Genomic DNA, 15,987 nt, shown 5'->3' on the forward strand with positions numbered 1-15,987 from the left:
CCAACTTTGATGAAATTTTTTGTGTGTGTTCAAGGGGATCTGAGAATGGTTTAGATTCACAATTTTGTCCGCTGGACAATGTTTTTCAAATACTTTTTTTCAATTATTAGTAGTTGTTGATTTTGGAATGTTTTACATTGGATCCGACAGACGGCGTGTAGACAGGACAACGTCTGTCGGGTCCGTTAGTATGAAGTATAAATCTTGCATTACTGTACATGGTTTATGTATAACAACTGAAGCGTGACATAGTTCTAACCACCAAAACATTTATGGTGCTAACATCGGACTATAAACTTTTTGTATTTGATTCATATTCAACCACAACACGTTGTCGATTTGAAACAAATGCAGCCACAGGAATAAAGCGCTTTGATTTATTTATTTCTTGCAGACAGTATTAACAGCTTTGTATAAGTGTTGGTTTGGTTATCTTGTAGATTTAGGACCGATTTTTTGTCGTAGGATAATTTTATTTGAGAAATCATTTTAAGGATTTATAGACAATCTTTCAAAAAGAAAGAAAATAATTCCAAGAAAAGAAAAACGTGAATGGAATGATTGTAATCCTTGGCTACGTTGTATTAAATATGCTCCAAATTCCATTCTTCCAATAATTGAAACAGAAATAAATACACTATATTAAAACGTGATCTATCTTCTGCATAATTTTTTTCAACAATACTTGTGAATATTTTTTACCTTACAATCTATCTTACTCAAGCCAGACACATTCCTATCGTCCAAAGTGACCCAGTATTAAAATATATCGAGAGCCTTACATAAATCGAATGTGGTTTATCGTAATCTTTTAAATGAGTCTTTTATTTCAAATGTCCGTTCGGAAATACGGTAAAGTGCGGCTGGACCCAAAATTCCTTTGCCCAGTTTACATCGAATTGATGTGTTGGTATTTTAAAACGATGTCGTATCTTTGTATTTGAAATATTTTAATTCGTTTTAAAGTTATTGACGCAAATAAATTATTTTAAAACGTATTTGATAAATCGTATGAATTTTAACTTGATTTAATGGCACTTAATTTTCAATTCTACTTTAAAAATATTTATTAGTGCAGGTGTTTAATCTACCTACGTCACAATTATTTATGTTCTAAAAAAGGTAATAACGAAATCCTTTACTTACTCCGTCAGGAACATTAGCCAGTAAATTAATCAAGTGAAACTCAAATCCTATCAACATTGCGTTCTAGACGTCGTCCCTCGTTAGGAGATAACCCGACTTTTAATAATACACAAGAGAACAAAAACAAGAAGCTTGAGATAAGCACCCATTAACATGGCCGGTTAATACAAAGAGACGTCGAGCTAAATCGACCGAATCCGAATGCTAATGCCTTTTGTACGGGACACGTTTTAAAATAGGAATAGCGAATGTTTAGCTCGTTATGTTGGCAACAATGCGGAAGTACTGACAATACATGGTTACCATCATCACATGACTGAATGTTTCAAATTAAGTATTGTGATTGCATATTAACTTTTGCGCTATTTTTGCTTGATGAGTCCGCTAGATGTTTGTGGGCCAAACAGTTGCTTTGAGAGCCTTAATTTCCGGCTTACTTATGAATGTCATTTATGCTGAAGAAATCTACTGTAGCATAAAGCCATTCGGTTATATATAGCGTCTATGTTATTTTACATTGACGGTCTACCTGACTTAATGCAAAAATAATGCTCAGTTTGTTAGCTAGACATATGTAAATGTTTTCGATCCAAAGTTGCCGTTCAGCAAATTTAACTGTATGTTCAAAAACCACAATCACATCAGATTACAAAGGCGAAATAAAATCCAATATCAGACAGTAGATCACGAACATCGCCCGTGAGTGCTTGGCCAATCGCCTTTTTTGTTTTTATTTGTTTTATTATAATAAAATCAGTGGCATGGCGCCGCGCGTATCGAGCAAGCGTTATCAGTTCTGAACACAAACACCGCTTGTCCATTAGAACGTAATCGGTTGTGATGCCACCAACACACGACTTCGGAACGCACCTCTCGCATTGTCTCGCAGTTTTGAATTTGGAATCCTTGTTTTGTGCCTGTAAAAAAAAGATTATTGTTGATAAAGACCATAAATATGAATAAGCGAGCAAACTGTTTATTGTTTTGTGCTCTATGATATGTAGTTTAGAGTATAAAAGATAAAGGTTGCCTTTTATAAAGTTTAGCATTAATCTTAGTAATATACCTACTAAATGCAGCAGTTTTCGAGTTATCCTTTTCACGGAGTTTCCTAAGAATCAATAAAACTAGGTTAATACCTTTTTGATAGAGCACAATAGAGTAAAGAAGCAATTTCCTTAAAATCATGCGTGGAATTTCATAAATAAAAAAAAATCGAATTTATTTCAAACCTCATTCTGAGTTATAAACAAAACAAGAAAATGTCAAACATATTTCATTTAAATTGGTCTCTAACACACATGTCGTCTAACCCTACCTAAATCAAAATAGTTTTCATATTTCTATATCAGTTACAGCGAACATAAATTAAATGAAGTGGCATTTTATCTATGACAAATGAGCTCTTATTATCAGGAATCTCAACATGGATGCTGATCGGTAATAATATTGGGCTACCGTACATCATTATACGCCATAATTAATTTTAATTTGACATTAATAGTGTTATAAAAAGTTTTATACTTATCGCCCGTCGAAGAATTTAGTATGTTATCTAAAATGACACCTAGTTATGGAATAGAATGCGTTATTTATTACATTTGATGCTGAAAAATAATTAAAGTAAGAGCAGTATGCATAACATACTCATTAAACCGAAATGTTATTTTCCGCTAATTTTGACTGCCAGCAAATAATTTCGAATTTTGGTCGAATCAACCCTAGTACGTCTAATCTACGGAAAAACAAATATTTTTTTAGAGTGCAATTGGAAAAACCTAATAAACTTAGAGTTGGATCTGAAAAACTTTGTTTCAGTATGTACTAAAGCCACATTTATAAAGATTTGAGCTATTCAGTATTGCATTATACTACGACCTACGGGAGCAAATAAATTACAATAAACGCAAGAGAAACTGCGGGGTATCGCTACTTTAAAAACTATAATCAAATAGGCAATGTCTCGGCTTAACTCATTAAATAACAATGTAATCCATTGTACATATGCAACAAACGATTATCTGTCGACAATGAAAACAATACATGAATGAAACATAATAAATTACACCTTTAATGTAAGTAATAGTTTAAATTCATTCATTCATACCATAAACAATGGCTCCATGCATTATGATCTGTGCCTTCATTGATTATCTCTGGTCTCAGATAAGGATGTGACAAACTAATAAATAATAATATCGATATTATTGTCATTCGATTTCTAAATTCAAAATTAATTGTCGTTGAATAGTCGATTTGTGTAGGATTTTCTGGCCCACGATTGGTGTATTGATTTGAATAATTTTACTCAATCGTACATTAGGTAAGCAATTTATCATCAATTGAACGTGTTTCACGGTTCTTTGAATAAATAGGCTTATATTTTATAGACAATAAATATAAGTTAATAGCAAAATTAAAGTGGATTCTATCGAAATGATTAAGTAAAGCATGATTTAGCTTTTAGTTGTTTAAACTAATATAATTGGCTAGTATCAGTAATTTATTGTTACTAAATTAGCCAACCATCCATCAAAATCGCTCGCATTATACCACATAACAATGAAACGCTCATAAATTACACGCGAACCAATATATTCAGGCGTACACCCAATCAATTCGTTCCCCAAACCAACCAAATTGCTATAACAAAGGTTAGAGAGAGGCAGTTAAGTGGACGTACTATTTATACATATACTATGTACAAAACATCAAGCAGGCGGTAACATGGGGTAGCTAGGGAGATAAATATTGTATGAGGAACACAACTCGGCAGTTTGAGGCATCAATTATTAACTGCGGTGGAAAAGACGTACACTCTACTTTTTACATGTATTGTACACCCGTTTGTTCACTTTATTGCCTATTTTTGTGACTTTTACGTTCCCTTTAACGTTATTTTTATGCGCACCTCGTCTCGGATAAGCGTAGCCTACTAGTTATTTTACAATTAATGATGCGGTGGATTTTTAATAAATATTCATGTTCGCTTTTAGTCGATTTTATGTTTCCAAGCGCGTTTGCGGCGAACGCTTTATAAAGATAATCAATTTAATTTTAATCAACTACAAATGTAATCTGCAACAATTTAGTTTATGAATATGTATGTAAGCTTTATGAGGCATTAAATTTTAAGTATTTTTAGTCAATTATTGTGTGTTGTCTTATCGCAATTTTACATCTTAATCTATCCGTAAAAGCATTTCAGGTCTATCTTTTCACAACAAGTAATTAACAAGCTCTAAAAGTCATACCCTTAAAAAGTTCGTGCTTTATGGGTTGGAATCTATCGTAAGGCAATTTCCTCAAACTATTTACACATTCTAAAGGTCGATAGTCATTTCCCTGGAATCGTGTTCGACTGCTATCGACGATCGACAAATCGAATTGGAATCGCAGCACGATCTCACACGTAATGTTACCCACGTACAACATGGCTGCCTTAGGCGTCTCGTTTTCTTTATTTATTTACTCGCCCTGTTTCATTTTCTTCCTGTAATTCTTTTCCCTTGTATAAGTGAATATTAAAACTCCCCGAATTAGGGTGATAGATCTATTGCTGAAAAGTAATTCTTATGTCTACCGCAAAGAGTACTTTTCCGGTCGTAGCTTGGTTTGCGATTTAATTTCGGAGATATATTATTTGCAAAGGATAATGAGGCTTATTTTTCTTGGAACAAAGTCTTGTATGGCTTGTCTTTGTTTGCGTAGGAGTATTCTGGAGCCGTGTGTTGGTTGTCTCTGCTATAATTGCTGCTTGTAGGTTGTCTCCTTAAGAATTAGGAAACAAATCCGTTTGTCGATTGATTCGAGGGTTCTAAGATGGGGAGTGATATGTTTCGCAGTTGGTAGTAGTTAATTTTTATTGCACATCGTCTATCTTTGCTTACGTAAGGGCTCTCAAGACGGTCTGTCAAATGAAAATAGATGGAAACTGGCATTCACAATCTTCATTTATAAATTTAGGTGCTTTTAAAGGTGGCAGTGTGGTCTTAAGTTTGAATACGGTTATCGATACGCTTGCCAAGCTTGTAATCGTAGCGATACTCTTCTAACAGTTAATTGTAAAGCTTTATGCAATAAATCTAAATGCTGTTAACTAAAGTATCAGCTATTCACTAGTTCTTTGGCACGCCATTTTATACACTGCGATTTTTTAAAACTTTAGTGGTTTTTCGTTCAATGTTTGATTTTTTAAATTATTGCAAGAATTTGACCGCAATCTTAAGAATCTATTGATTTAATATATATGTATGTATATTTTTTTTCTTGCGGCATGGTCTCCATTAACCCGGTTGTGCCTGTATACAGCGCGAAATACTTGAAATATTATAATCACCATGGCTATTATTTACTACATTGTTTCGTGTTTATTCTTGCATATTATGTAGCGTCTTTCTAAGCCGCCGCCATCTTATACTTGTCATGATCATACAAAAATTAAAGGAGCAACAACAAATTCAGCCAGTCATCCATTATGCAAGGAGTTTTTACGAGAACAAGCATCTTGAAGTTTTAAAACGTTCGTCGGATTTATTTGACTGTTTTGATAACTGCTGAGGGAGGGCAGTAAACTTTTATCGTTAGAACATTTTTATTAACCCGCTGTTTGAAGGTTTTGGGATTCTTTCTGAATGTTATTTTTGGTATAAAATTGTGAAGGCAAAATAAAATTAATTTCTTTTAAGACGATGAAGATTATTGATTGAACTTACAAACGTTATTTCAGAGAAAATTGTGAAACTTAATATTCCGAGTATAACGGTAAAACGAAAATTGAAACCAATTTTTATACGATTATGTAGAAATTCGTTAGTATTTACAAATACGTAGATAATATTAAGGGCATGCATCTCATTGTTGTGTAAAAATCGTACTTCTTCCAAAATAACAAATGACAAAACAAGTTACAGGCTTTCGATCTTTATAATTTCATAGAAAAACAAACATATTTTAAAAACCATTCTGCAATCAGCAGTTTTTAAAATGGCGTCAAAATCTACAAATTCAACGCCGAAAATTTCATAGCCGCTAAACAGATTATTAGATACGATTTCACGAATAAAAAAAGAGATACTGTAGAGAGTTGGCCAAAGTAATTAATAAAGCAGATCTTAATTAGACGGTATAAATTTGTTAGAAGCAACCGCGCTTCGGGATGAGCTCACGTAGACGTAGAAAGTTACTGGAAAAGCTGACAAGTGTTTTATAATGAGGCGCTTTCGGAATATGGTTGGGTTTTCAAACATATAATTTCGCCAATTAACTATAAAATACTCATGATATTTGTTTATAATAGTTGCAAAATTTAAATCATGATTATCGTTTTTTACTTGTTACTTATTTTTATATTGCTAAGAAAAAGTAAATGTACTTAACATCAACACCTATTTTTAGTATTCTCAGTTTATAACCCATCAAGTTTTTAATGAACTTGATTAAAATAATACAAAATCTTAGTACATAAAAGACAGTTTCTACTTTTATGAAACATCATCTTTTCCACAATTTTTCCATAATTGGTATTTAAGACTTAGTTTACTGTTCAAATTCTCATTGCTCTTCATAAATATTTTCTTTTGTGAACCAGAAAGCAGCCACATCAGCTGCTCTCTGGTTCCGCTGGGTATCCGCCGTCGTGCGAGTGGATGAGCACACTGGATTTATTCAGGTGCGAATTTATCAAATAACCTTTAAACAACCCATACTATACAATATACTTTAATTATAAATGCGAAAGTCTGTCTATTTGTAACGCTTTTCGGGTTATAACAATAAACCGATAAAATATGAATTTGGCATGAATATAGTAGAAGACCAGGAATCAAACAAAAGAAAGAACAATAATCATTTTCTTTTATTTTTTTGAATGACTGATTTTTTCGAGATACATGCAAAACGCACAGTTAGTATAATGAGTCAAATCTAGGCAATGCCGTCGGCTAACTCATTTCCCTCCTTTGTGAATAATCAGAGGCCAAAGGTCTTTTCTGATGGCCTTACTGCTCGATCAATTTTACTACCTAATAAATTATAATTATTCTCTTTCCAATAGCTAGATAACAATATCGTAAACGTAATAACGTATAATAAAATTCAATTATCTATTACTAGCTGACCCGCGCAACTTCGCTTGCGTCACCTAAGAGAATGGGTCAAAATTTTCCCCGTTTTTGTAACATTTTTCGTTGCTACTCCGCTCCTAATGACCGTAGCGTGATGTTATATAGCCTATAGCCTTCCTCGATAAATGGGCTATCTAACACTGAAAGATTTTTTCAAATCGGACCAGTAGTTCCTGAGATTAGCGCGTTCAAACAAACAAACAAACAAACAAACAAACAAACAATCAAACAAACAAACTCTTCAGCTTTATTATATTAGTATAGATAATGTCCACTTGCGACTACGAACCAAGCAAACCATGAAATCTCATAGTATTCATGCGAAAGTTATAAAAGACTTTCCTATTCATGTTGTACTGTTTTATTTTGAAAATTAATAAAAATAACAGATTTTCTTCTTAGATCTCCTCTCTTTTTTAGTTCCAAGTTTACGAGTATTTGAACTATTATTTTTTATGCACTACTAGTTTTGCTAAAACAGGGTCAAAAGTATAAAGATTTTAAATCCCCAGTGGCACATCTAGTGACCGTTTTATTTAAACGCTCGCGACTTATAAAATAATCAGCCTGAAAATACTAATTGCCACCCTCCACGTTTGGCTTATTTAAGGGAAGTTTAATTGTTCCCCACTTTATCTAATTATAAAGACGCAGACTCAACTCGGTGTTTAGTGTTGTGCTCTCGTCGATACTATTGTGTATACTTTGTGAGTTGTTTGTTTGATTTGTGAACTTTGAATATTTTATATGAATTATAATACGTATTTCAGGGGTAGGTTCCTTTTTTGCTGACATATTTTAATAAAATGCCATGTAAAATTTAACTTAATGACGATATAAATTGCTTAGTAAAATGTTATATTATTGACATGTTTCTAGTTTTCGGCAGGTCCAAATTTTTAACAGGTCTAACATTACCAATAAACGGCTATTGATCAATGAAGTTAATATCAAATCGTATGCAATCACAAATGTACAGTGATGATTTACCTGTAAAATATCGATAAAATACTTATTTCTATTCAAACACACTTCGTACATAAGTTTGATGAATCGATATCTATCGACTATCTCCCATCACTACACCACGCCTACTACATTAACCGTTCTAATAAAGTTCTTGCAACGTTATAATAGACTTAACGCTTCGTTCAATCATTCATTATCGTACTACACACAGACCAGCGTAATTAGAACCCTGACAACCGACCGGCTCTCCCCTTTCTCATTAAAATCTTCATTAGAGCGAGGGGAGGGGGAGGTCTTGTTAATTTGGTGGTTGCACCTCCTTCTGCGGGGTGGTCATATATCAGTCTAAAGTTTGAATTCAGCGAATGAATTAACTTTATATTCATTTGTACGTCAGTTATAATGAAACGTGAGTTATGGCGGAACTTTCTTCGCTTATAAGTTAATGGTTTCATGTGTTGTGTTGTTTTCTTTGTGTATGTAATTTGAACGGCAATGAGTTTTGTTATGTTGAAATGTATGTTGTTTAAACGTAATCTGATTATCTGCAGCGTGATTCTCTATCGCTATTGACTGTCGACAACCGGCTAACTATTGACAAATTTTGTATGAAAATCTGATCAGTACCTCTAGCGGTCGCCGTAGAAACTATTTTTGCAGAACATTTTAAGTTTCATACTGTCGATACTCGATAGTACCTGTAGTCAATCGCGCTACTAAAGTGTAGCGGTTCTTTGTTCAGTCTATAGTATGTTTAAAGGGAAAGTCATTTATAAAAAAATTTATGTAATATTATAGTCATTTATAATAATTTATAAATATTATGTATACATAAGAGCAGCGTTATTTTATAGAGCCTCTTCCATAAGTTTAGGATTTTACTTAAAAACATCGTAATTAGCCATCACACCCTAAGCACAAATACAATCTTAGTTTGAAAGCTACCTCAATGCTTTCCTTGCAGTTTAACAACGGAATAAACATCACCAAAAGCAAATCTTTTACGCCATACTTTAATCTATACATTCGCCAAAGATATTGAACACTCCCATGGTTCAGTTTCAAATGAAAATAGTTACGATATTAGTACCACCTACGAACTAACCCAAGCTCTATATATTACTAGAACGGATACCTTCAATACCAGTACCTCTAAATAAGCACCAAGCTCTTGTATCGGCTAATTAAGATACCATAAGACTCATCCAGTGAACCCAACATCAATTTGCGTACATAAAAACCACACTATTAAATACAGTTTGTTTCAACTTTATTCTCCAAGCAATAGAATCGATTTTTGTATAACCGAAGTGTAGACTTAAGTTTTTTTAGACGAATAAAGCTTTTAAGCTGAGCACACACGATATCGCAAAAGATTGTTAAGAGACTCAATTATGTAAGAGTTTTATCGCAATTGAAAATATTTCGTCCCGATAGTCTTGTCTCCGTACTTAATAACGATTAAGTTTTAAGTGTTCATTAGTGTGTGCGCGGGTTTATGTCTCGCTTCAATGCTTAAAGGTTTAATGTTAACTTGATGAAGATTGCAGTTTTCGGAATTACGAGGAAGCTGCTAAATCCTGTTTTATGCTACTTTTCACAAAGTTAAGATATTATTCACATGACCCTGAAAGAAAGCAGGATTCTAAATTACAGGATTCCAAATAACAAAGTTACAGCCTGGATTGCTGAAACTTTGTTATTTGGAATCTTGTAATTTAGAATCCTGCTTTCTTTAATCGACCGGGCCACCAAAACACAAATACACTCAGTTCAAAGACTAATGTCATAAATAATAATATGTCAGCGTATCTGCTAGGTACTGTAACTATAACCAATTCTACTAAAAAATTGTAACTCGAAAAAATATACTTCTTACGTAGAATGCAGAAAAATGGAAGGTTTTGAAGCACTTATCAGTCTTGTTGGCTATTCATTTCTCGGCATTTAATCACGATAACTACAGGAAACCTCACTTGAAATACTAACATGTACTATCTGACGGTTGACAAGTACTTAATTGGTATAATCACGAGATTAGCTCTACTGGGAAGTCACTTAATGTGCTGATATTGTGACGTTAAGAGAGGAGTAGGGTTCTGTATCAACAGTTCTGTACGTGAGCGATGTGAGCGATGGAATAGAGAGTGTACCTGTGTATTGTGGACACACTTGGACACTATAAACAAAGCCCTGCACAGATGGCCAGTTTCAATGAAACTGACCGCGGCCGCGCCGTAGCCGTATATCGGCTAGGAGGATATTATTATTACGTGAGCGAAATATGTTGCAATATGTACTAGAGTCCTAAAGAACTAGAATTAACGAGTGTGTGTCATAATTATAGTAAACCATTTTGATGATAATTCTACAATAACTGTAGTAATAATCGTCTTTCATACAAAATACGGCACAAAATAAAAATGTTAAGTTACGATAGACTGTCCGAAACTTTACTTTTTCGAAACTTATTAGTAAAGTTCATTAAAATTTGACTATAATAATACCAGCAATTAATTTCTTCTTAACCCTAAAATGTTGATAAAATTGGCATGACAATTTATAAGCTGGCAGAGAGCACCCGTTCTTTTATTTTTGGATATGATACAACTAAAATAATAATGATCCAAACTTCGCTTTCTTCTAAAATGACGTCATTGTAGAGTTTGATATAGACAATCTTAAACACAAACATTATCTATTCACCTGTTCAAAACTGTCAAATATGAAGTTCAAAAAGTCCCATACTTAAGCGTATTAATATTTTAAAAGCAAAATATCGTTTACCCTAAAGTGTGTTCACCCCTTTTAAGTAGAGGCCACTAAGAGTTAAGTTGTGGCGGCATTATCTAGGTACTTGCCTACTTAATAACGTTGGTGTAGAGAATAATAGATGGATGTGACTAGAGCATAGTTGTGAGCGGGTAATGAGCGTAGTAGTATCTTGTGATAGAAACACGTAAGTGATTTATTTACCTATCGTGGTGTAGGAAATAATTAAGTTTATGGACAGCTGGGTTATCATCTATTTAATGATCCCTCTATCAAATCACATGGTTTCCATATATAGTATTTCGTACCTACATTTCAATTTTTTGGCATAAATCACAAAACTTGAGCAACGACTCTAGACCGTCCCATTGGAATATCAATCGACCGAATTTCCCTTGCACTGAGTCAGCGTTCTAGTTGTATACTACTATGAAATCTTGTGTTCAAATCGTTTAGCAGCTCCTGGAACTGACAAAAAAATTCTTCGAGCAAAACCTTAAGGAAAAAAATAAGGGTTTGTTTGTTTAACTTTTACAAACAAAGGTTCTCATCTATCATATCCAGTTAGACCTTATAGCACTGTTAAGGACGCTCTAAAATTACAGTCGTCCGATCGGTTGCACAACCAGTCGACTTTGCTTGTGGTTACGCCTCTGCGGTGATATTTGACATCACAGTATTATTCAAAGCGTTACGACAATACTTATATTTTGATTGTTTTGTTCGATTATTACTTTGTAACTATAGCGGGTAGAGCATGGTTGAAGTATCGACGCCATTTTTGTTGAAGTGCTGAAGGTTGTCGAATGAAATGGAATGAGAATCTATAAAGTCGTCCTAACTACGGTATTTTGTAGTGTACTTAGTCCACATAAAAACCTTTCAGTGCTATGTTAACGTTATGTAAGAGTATTTTGAAGATACTCACTAAACAATGCCGGAACAATTCAATAAGTGCAATATGTTAAAGCTGTAACTTTATCGCTACCAAAAAACATTATAAAATTGATAAATATTAACTTCACATTTAAATTATTATCGCACTCACACTCAATTCCTGAAAAAGTATTAAAGTAAAATACTGTAAAAGTGCTCAAATTATAACTAATCCTTACCACAAATCCCAGACAAAATAGTCTACTAAACACAGACATCAACGCGTACTCAAAGTAGTCAATAAATAGACTATCTTCAGCCACTCTGCGTTTCAATCTAGCGAAATAAAGCCATAACTCGACCCGACTCGACTTTAAGACAGACTCGTCGCGCGATGAGTTCGAGTATAAATTATGCAAACACTGGTCGTTGTGTTAAGAGGGTTGCTCCAACTTATCTTACACTTGACTTGGAAGTCAACTCGCTCGAATGTTGTAATGAGATTGTGAGACTTGTAAAGATGTTAGATAAAATGTAAAGCTGAGTACGTTGTTTTGAGACTTTAATGTTTAGATGTTAAACTGTCATTTCCTTGTAGTATATTACAGTAGGGCGATTTCTTACATTGACTATCGGCAACCGGTAAGCTATCGACAATTTTTGTATGACAAAATTGATCAGTACTCCTAGTGGTCTTTGCATGAACTAATTCTCTATAAGTCATTTTAAATGTCAAACTGTCGATACACGCTGTACCCACTAGAAAATCGCGCTTTGAGTTTTTGTGTTCTTTGTTTGTATGTTCGTCATAGCCCTTGTAACAAACGAGTAACTTTTAGTGCCGAAATTGCCGGTATAAAAGCTTAGTATACCAGTAAACACAATATGTTACTTATAATTGACTGACTGTTTAGAAATAAAATCTATTTGACTGATTATTCGTATCCTTCAATGACCCTTTCAATTGATATCTACATTGACAACTTTAATTCGACTTCAAACAACTCACAATATCCTCAGTAATTTTCCTTTACAACTAAATCATAATCAAACTAAGCTCTACAAATATGATTAAAGCGAGAATATCACTAGAACGCCCACGGCTTTCAGTGAGTGTGAATATTACATGAGTTTTGACGAAGGTACGGCGATCAGTGACAATTAAATAGTCAGGTATTATGGCGACAGGTGAATTAGTTTTAACCATAATAAGGGTTATATTGTAAACTGTTCTGTTTACCTTTAAGAGGGTATTCGACATTTATTACTTTATGGTGTGTTTTAGCGTCTTTTTATAGTCAAGAAGTATGTCAAATGACGGCTTTCAAAATTTTCAATAAAGATTCAGGTAGGACTTTTGTTTCAACATGGTTTCTTAGCAGCCGAAAAAATACGACTCTAAAATATTTTTTGATATATTTTGTTTAATATTGTGTTATTGGCGGAAATAGGCATAAAGCCAGGAAGCTAAACAAAAATAAAAGATTTAGGTATCATGTATTTTTACGACAAAAACACAATGCTAATAAAACAGTTGTAATAATTAAACTTAAATACCAACATTAAAAAATATATCGTAATCATTGATACTTGTCAACTGCAACTTTTTTGTGAAATATAAGTAACTAAGTAATATTAAATGTATTTACAGTTTATTATATTTATGTACCGATTAAATGTTAGGAATAGTAATAGAATTCAATAAATGTTTACTTTGCCTAGACAGCTTGTCTTGCATCATCCCACGCATTGATTAGACTAACTTGATGCAATATTTGCAATAAAATAAGTAAATGGAAATTGGATCGAATATTGTACCTATAATGGACAACTTTAAAATAATTATGAAAATGTGAAGCGCCAAAGTTACTACACTACACCTATTATTTCTTTTCTTTTGAAAAATAAACTTATTAATTCCATTTCGGATTACAAATACAAGTAATCGCATAGGCTTATCAAATATGCATGCAATTTCAATACACGAATAAATTCAACTTAAATTACCTACAATTACTAACACACATTAAAACCTAATACAAATCTAATTTACTAATATCGGTCGTTATAACCGCGATAGCATAAACTTCTATCGCCACTACATTATGTATTGCAGTGAAAGTAGCGCTGAATTATTCTGCCAGCCCATTAGTGGCCTGTCCGCTAGCTGGTCTGTTTACACGTGATACTACTTTAATTAAATACTCATTTATTGATAGGAATGGTTCAAATTTACGATTGGATCTAAATGAGCTCGGAAATCTGAATTAAATTACAATTTTGCGAAAGGTATTTGCTGAGAAGTAGTTTTAGCTTATTTATCTAGATTAATAATGCTGAACATGATTACTGAATTAATTTAGGTTACAGTCAATAAGTTTCGAACTTAAATAAACTTAATCTACAATTTCAGTAACAAAATGGGGTATATTATCAGTTATTGAAAACCTGTATATACTGTCGTCTATTCAAAGGAAAATCAGTTAACGGCAATCGATTTTCATTGATCGTTATAGGCACACAATAAATAAAACTGACTTCTCAAACTCTAAAGTTTTTATAAAACAAACTAACATAACTATCTTTGTTACAGACGCCAGACAGCCGAAGAACGGGAAGCCGAACGCCAAGCAGCCAACCGCCTGATGCTCTCACTGCAAGCCGAAGCATTATCCAAGGGCTACATCCCAGAACCTCCACCGGGAAGCGCTCAGCTCTCAGCATTACACTACCAGAACCCATCAAACGCGGCTCCAGCACCACCATCGAACACAGCACTCAGTGCGTTACAGAACCTTCAACCCTGGGCTGGAAACCAGAACGGGTTCATGAATGCCAACCCAAACACAGCCCCTCCCCCGCACCCGCCGCCCGTAGCCTCACCTATATGTTGATATGTAGTTGATTAGAATGAAATTAGTGATAAGTTCTGTGATTTTGTACGTATGAAACACTTCTCTGCGAAATATGATGTATTTGGAAATTTTTATTTATTAAAACAATAGCTGATATAAGCTTCTACTGTTTAGCTACACTGACAGTCAAGTTTTTCGAGGTGGTTCATTCTCTTATAGCCATACAATAATGTCACACAATTTTATTCGAATTTATTGATAGCTGTGGCATGAAGTTTAAATTTCTTAAAATTTTGTGACGTTGTAGGTTCAGTTCAAGCGATGATCCTTTACGCAGTGTCGACCAGTTGCCGAGTACAGTAGCAGAAGAACAGTCTTAAGATTAAATGTGTACGCTGTATACTGTAGTTACTGGTTATCTATTCAATTCATTGCCTGATTCAATCGCCGAGAAACTCAGTTAAGACTAGTTATGAGTTACTAGAGTTCGCCGATAGTGCGTAATGTGTATTGGGTGACTCTCGTCAGCAATTTGATTTGACTTTTGACATAAAACATGGTCATATTGGAAATGGGATTGCTTATATTATCAGCACTGCAAGATGGGATAAGAGAATCGACCACCAAATTATCTCAAAGGTTCCCTCATTGATATTTATTGCAATTAAAATCGTTACCCGTTTAAGACCATGTCCTTTTAAAGCACTGATTAAAGTGTTGTACAAATATTATCGAATCGGGCCAAGATTTCGCTGGCGGTGAAACCAAAAGGGTTTTTAATTAAGGCATATCTTCCTTGAACTTGCAAGCTCATTTAAATTACAATCAAGAACAGGACGTATACTTAAAGCTTAACTGACAGATATTTGTTACATTACTTTAAAGTCCACTGTTTTTACTTTGTAAATGGTAAAAATAAATATTTCAATGTTCAGTTAATCGATTTATGCATTTTTCGTTTTTCGTTAAAACATAATTTTACAAACAAAAATATGGGAAAAATATATAAAATTCATTTTTTTCTTCTCTAGTTCACTTTACTGCAGGCCCGTACAAAATAATAATCAATTAAATTCATTTATTATAAGTGGCAATAAATAAACATTTTTGTAAATAAAAATAATCAGTATTATAACTATAGTTACATTATTATATAAAATATATTGTAATAGCATATCTCTATTAAGTCTGCTTATAATAAAATGTAGGAATATATTAATAATACAAATACAAATATTATAATA

At 33.5% G+C, this 15,987-nt stretch overlaps 1 protein-coding gene across 1 annotated transcript in view; it reads left to right on the forward strand.

The window, feature by feature from the left end:
- C15 (homeobox protein C15) overlaps positions 1 to 15,634 on the forward strand; it is a 38,227-nt gene extending 22,593 nt beyond the window's left edge. Inside the window, exon 3 of the mRNA XM_076130535.1 lies at positions 14,482 to 15,634. Within this exon, the coding sequence (XP_075986650.1) occupies positions 14,482 to 14,782 (301 nt within the window). The 3' untranslated portion in view covers positions 14,783 to 15,634. The remainder of the gene's footprint in view (positions 1 to 14,481) is intronic.
- The last annotated feature ends 353 nt before the right edge of the window (positions 15,635 to 15,987 follow it).

This window comes from Anticarsia gemmatalis, chromosome 24, assembly GCF_050436995.1.
Source record: "Anticarsia gemmatalis isolate Benzon Research Colony breed Stoneville strain chromosome 24, ilAntGemm2 primary, whole genome shotgun sequence".
Taxonomy (NCBI): domain Eukaryota; kingdom Metazoa; phylum Arthropoda; class Insecta; order Lepidoptera; family Erebidae; genus Anticarsia; species Anticarsia gemmatalis.